General features: G+C 33.8%; 1 protein-coding gene across 1 annotated transcript; it reads left to right on the top strand.

Annotated features, from left to right (window-relative positions):
• Window positions 1–1,312: 1,312 nt before the first annotated feature.
• LOC108751831 (probable tyrosyl-DNA phosphodiesterase) lies at window positions 1,313–4,080 on the top strand. The gene is made up of 7 exons (XM_018492261.1): window positions 1,313–1,457; window positions 1,552–1,629; window positions 1,719–2,086; window positions 2,160–2,854; window positions 2,935–3,477; window positions 3,571–3,772; window positions 3,903–4,080. Exons 1-7 carry the CDS (start codon window positions 1,445–1,447, stop codon window positions 4,047–4,049), a joined length of 2,046 nt encoding a protein of 681 aa, XP_018347763.1. The 5' UTR covers window positions 1,313–1,444; the 3' UTR covers window positions 4,050–4,080.
• The last annotated feature ends 710 nt before the right edge of the window (window positions 4,081–4,790 follow it).

Below are 4,790 nucleotides of genomic sequence, written 5' to 3'. Positions count from 1 at the left end.
AGCCTTTAAAGATTATAAAGATGCTTTTTCGTGTTAACGCTCGACACTTATTTTTAGTAGAGTAGATATAGAGTAGTGTCAATGCGTGTGCATAGTGATTGGTTCCGCCATTAATGCCCATTTCTACTAACGTAGATTAACTTTAATCTCGGTTCAACTTACTCTTTGTCTTTTTCTAATCTTTAGAACTAGAAAAAGACAAAGAGTAAGTTGAACCGAGATTAAAGTTAATCTACATTGGTAGAAATTGACATAAGTATCCTTACTGTTAGTTAAAAAGAAGCAACGTTAAAGAAAGAAGAGATTAAGACGAGGAATTGCGTCATAAAGGTCCCAGATGTAGGACACCAAATGATGACTTCCGGCTAATTGGCGATCGTTATTCTCTTTATTACTCTAATTTTTAGCATCAAAATAGATTACATAATAAAAATTGACGAATATCAAGGTCGATTTCGATCATGTGACCTACTTGACGCTAAAAATGAGTATCGAGCGTCAGCATGAAAAGACACCTTGGGTACATTCCGTTCACGCATGATGCATCATTTATTCTTATTGTTCACCAAGGATAAATAATGCATTATACACATCATGCGTGAAACGGAATGCACCCCTTAAAACGGGGAGCACAGACTCTTACATAACGCATAACACAAGACATAAGAAAACCAACCAATCAGAGTTCTTTATTTTATGGAAAGAAAAGAAATAAAGGACTCTGAGTACATTTTCTTAGTACATTTTCTTCTGCATTATGTGTTATGGGTTATGCAAGAGTCTGTGCTCTTTGCTTTATGGCCAACAATTAGTCATAAATCAGAAGTTAGAAGCTGGAAATTGACCAATCACAGTCGTCAATTTTCAACTTCTAACTTCTGATTTATGACTAATGGTTTATTATAGAATGGCCATTAGTTAGCTTTTTGATAATGCACATACCTGTATAATTGTAGATTTCAAATTTTATATAAGATTTCGTCATATCATTTAATTCATACACGTTGTCCTATTTAAGCGCTTAAACGTATAACTTTGATTTTTTGATTAATTATATTTCTTGATATTAATGTATTATGGATTATTCAAAATATATTTTGATCGGAATTTATTCCGTTTTATTCCATAAAGGCCCATAAATTATAGATAACATAATTTATCTGCAGTATTAAAATCTGGCTACGAAGTTCCAGTTCCAAAGCAGTTATAGATGGCGTATTGCTTCAGTTCGTTTCTCCTGTACGTTTGTAGAGTTCTAGGACGAGTAATGTTTTGCGGAATCATTTATTGCTTTCTTGTCAAATATGTGGAATTCCATATGATTACGTTTACATAGTATTATTTGACAGATATAAAGAAATTTAGAGTTAATCAATCATTCGTGATTAACGTCGAGCATAGACGTTTCCTGTGTAAATTCCTTCGTTTAATCTCTATTGTAACAATGAATTCTATAGGTGATGATATTGAATTTATAAACGTTACCTGTCAATTCTCTGGATTTTTAAGTATTTTCTTTATTTGTTTATTTGTCATTTATTTGACTTGCAGAAAAGAAACTTTGCCCTTTTATGGAGAAATGTTACCGAAAAAATCCGATTCACTTCGGTGAAATGTCACATCCTCATTGTAACTATTTGTATATTTTTTTTATATTAATTTTATACGTAATTATTACACATATTATTATCGAATATTAATTAGCCCTTTAATTTCAGTGGAAAAATTATTAGTAGATCAGCTGGATGGCACGATAGAAATACCAGAAGTGCTTCATTTTGCATGTAATGATCGTTCACAATTGTTGGATCAATTGAAAGTATTGCAAATAGTACTTAGAAGGGAGAGAAACAAAAATAAGGACAACCAATTATCTGGATTTGATAATTCATCTTTTAAAGCACAATCTTCTTCTACTACTAATGTATCGAGTAGTAAAGAAGATTTGAAGGATAAAGTAGAAAGACATAAGAAAGCTATAGTGCAGAGGAGACAAGATAAACTTAAGCAGATGGATGCAGAAGCTCAGGCACTCTCTAGAGCTTTGATCGGAGAAGAACATGAGAATCGTACAGAAACCATCAAGGTTAGTGAAATTCAGAATAATTTTGTAAATTTTACATTATGGAAAATAAACAAGTGAATATAAGCTTATTTAGGTAAAAAAGAGAAGTTTGGAGGTATCAGAAGTTGGCTCTTCTGTTACAAAGAAGATGAAACAGATGAGCATAGAAGGCAGCAATTGCGCTAAGGATAGTCAGCAGTATATTAATGACTCTCAAAGCAGTTCTAGAAGCAATGAGCAAAGTACAAGTTCAGGAACATCTATCATGGATATGTATCAATCCTGTGATTCTGAAAAGTCAAGGAAGGAAGTTAGGAAGAAAGCTATTCAGATGATGAGACAATCTGGATATACAGTGTCTGTCGTAGAACCAGGAGAGTTTGCAATAAAATATGCTTTTTCAGCACCTTATCACTTATTCTTCACGAGAATCGAAAATTCAAAGGAGACTTATAGTCAACAGTTTTCCATAACATTCCCTGAGATTCTCGATCGTAGTCTTGGAGAAATTGTTAATAGTCTTCATTTAAATTTTATGGTAGACGTTGGATGGTTGTGCTTGCAGTATTTATTGGCTGGTCAATGTACTGATATGATGATTCTGTATGGTGATAGAGTAGATCGAGAGAAATTGAACAACAACATTACCATGATAGAAGTAGACATGCCGACCAAGTTTGGTTGCCATCATACGAAGATCATGATCCTGCAATATAAAGATGATGGGATCAGGGTGGTTGTTTCCACTGCTAACTTATATTCCGACGACTGGGAAAATAGGACACAAGGGTCTATTAAATATTCTTAGATATTCTTTATTATTAATGTAATGTTTGTCTATAATAATCTTTTTATTGTATCTTAATTAGATTGTGGATCTCACCTCATTTGCCCCGGCTACCAGAATCTGCAAATCCCAGTGATGGGGAATCTCCAACAGGGTTTAAAAAGGATCTCGAGCGATATTTGAATAAATATAGACATCCGGCATTGACGCAATGGATTTGTGCGGTACGGAGGGCTGATTTTTCGGATGTGAACGTGTTCCTTGTTGCTTCTGTTCCTGGGACTCACAAAGATAACGAAGCCGATTCTTGGGGGTATAAGAAATTGGCGCACGTTCTATCGCGTTATGCCACGTTGCCACCAGATGCTCCTCAGTGGCCTATAGTTGCACAGAGTTCCAGCATAGGCAGCCTTGGTCCAAACTTCGAAAGTTGGTTGTCAAAAGATATAATTCCGTGTATGTCGAGGGAGACTACAAAAGGTTTAAAGAGTCATCCGCACTTCCAGTTTATTTATCCTTCAATAGAGAATTATAAGCAGAGCTTTGATTGTCGAAATTTATCTTGTTGTTTGCCCTATAGTGCAAAAGTGCATTCTAAACAACAGTGGATAGAATCCTACTTATAGTAAGTTACAGTCGTTTTATTATTACTTTATTTATCTTTATTTCTTAGAAGCAGTCCTTTTTTTCCTACAGAATTTGATATTTATTTCTATAGCCAATGGAAAGCCAAGCGAACAGGACGAGATCGTGCGATGCCTCATATTAAATCCTACACAAGGATTTCACCCGATTTGAAAAGCATTGCCTGGTTTGTACTTACCAGTGCAAATTTAAGTAAAGCTGCATGGGGAGTCCAACGAAATAATCATTACATAATGAGTTACGAAGCTGGCGTTATATTCTTACCAAAACTTATCGTAAGCATCATATTACTTAATAGTTTATGATATGTTAAATGTTATGAATATGTATTATAGAAATGTACTAAAGATGCATGTTTTAATTAATTAATATTAATTATTACGTCTGAACATTGTTTGTATTCAGACTGGGACAACAACATTTCCTATTGAAGACGAAGAAGATCCAGCCGTCCCAGTATTTCCGATTCCATACGATCTTCCATTGTGTCGATATGAATCGAGTGACAGTCCTTTCGTTTGCGAATTTCTGACTTCTTTAGGCAGAGTGTAATTTTTCAGCTTATGACAGTGTCTCCTTTTTTTGTCTCAATGAAATAATATTTTTGCATCTGTGTTTGTATATTTATTTACATGTATTTTTACAAAATAATGAAGTATTAAATGTCAATTTTTTAAAAACCTTTTCTTTGAAATTTTTAGAAATATGTAGGAAAAGTAGTTTATAGTTTTGATTTAAAAAATTCAAGACTTTGATCATAAATGTTGCAAGTTAGCCTTCGACTTTTTTAGCTATTCAATTATTTATTATATTCATGGTTATTATCTTTAATAACTCAATGCTTAATTGAGATCGTATGTGATATATGATTATTTACACATGGGAAAAAAATAAGGAAGTGATGAATTGTTCGAGAATTCTCGTATAGCGCATGACTTCTTCCTCCGTCTTGATTTCGCGATGAATTCGTATCCGTCGCTTCGGACGCGTTTTCCATAAAACATCAGTACGAAAGCGCTTCCTCGATGCGAGGACCGAAACGTAATATTAGCGTTGTCCGTGCATGCTCAGCCTTCAAATGGCTGTCAATCAAATCGTGATATATATGTAGTAATTACGCCTATTGTACGCACGTTCGATAATGTGTTTTGTCTACATATGTATACGTATATATATGTATGATTTATAAAAAAAAATATGCGAGCTAGCGGAAAGTTTTCAAGTTATACAAATACATCACTCTGATTGTAAAGATGACAAAAAGGTAAGCGATTTTTTTTTTAATAAATCATT

This window comes from Trachymyrmex septentrionalis, unplaced genomic scaffold (assembly GCF_001594115.1).
Source record: "Trachymyrmex septentrionalis isolate Tsep2-gDNA-1 unplaced genomic scaffold, Tsep1.0 scaffold52, whole genome shotgun sequence".
In the NCBI taxonomy this organism is placed as follows: domain Eukaryota; kingdom Metazoa; phylum Arthropoda; class Insecta; order Hymenoptera; family Formicidae; genus Trachymyrmex; species Trachymyrmex septentrionalis.
Note: the sequence above shows the minus strand (reverse complement) of the source record. Positions and strands in the feature narration are given on the sequence as shown.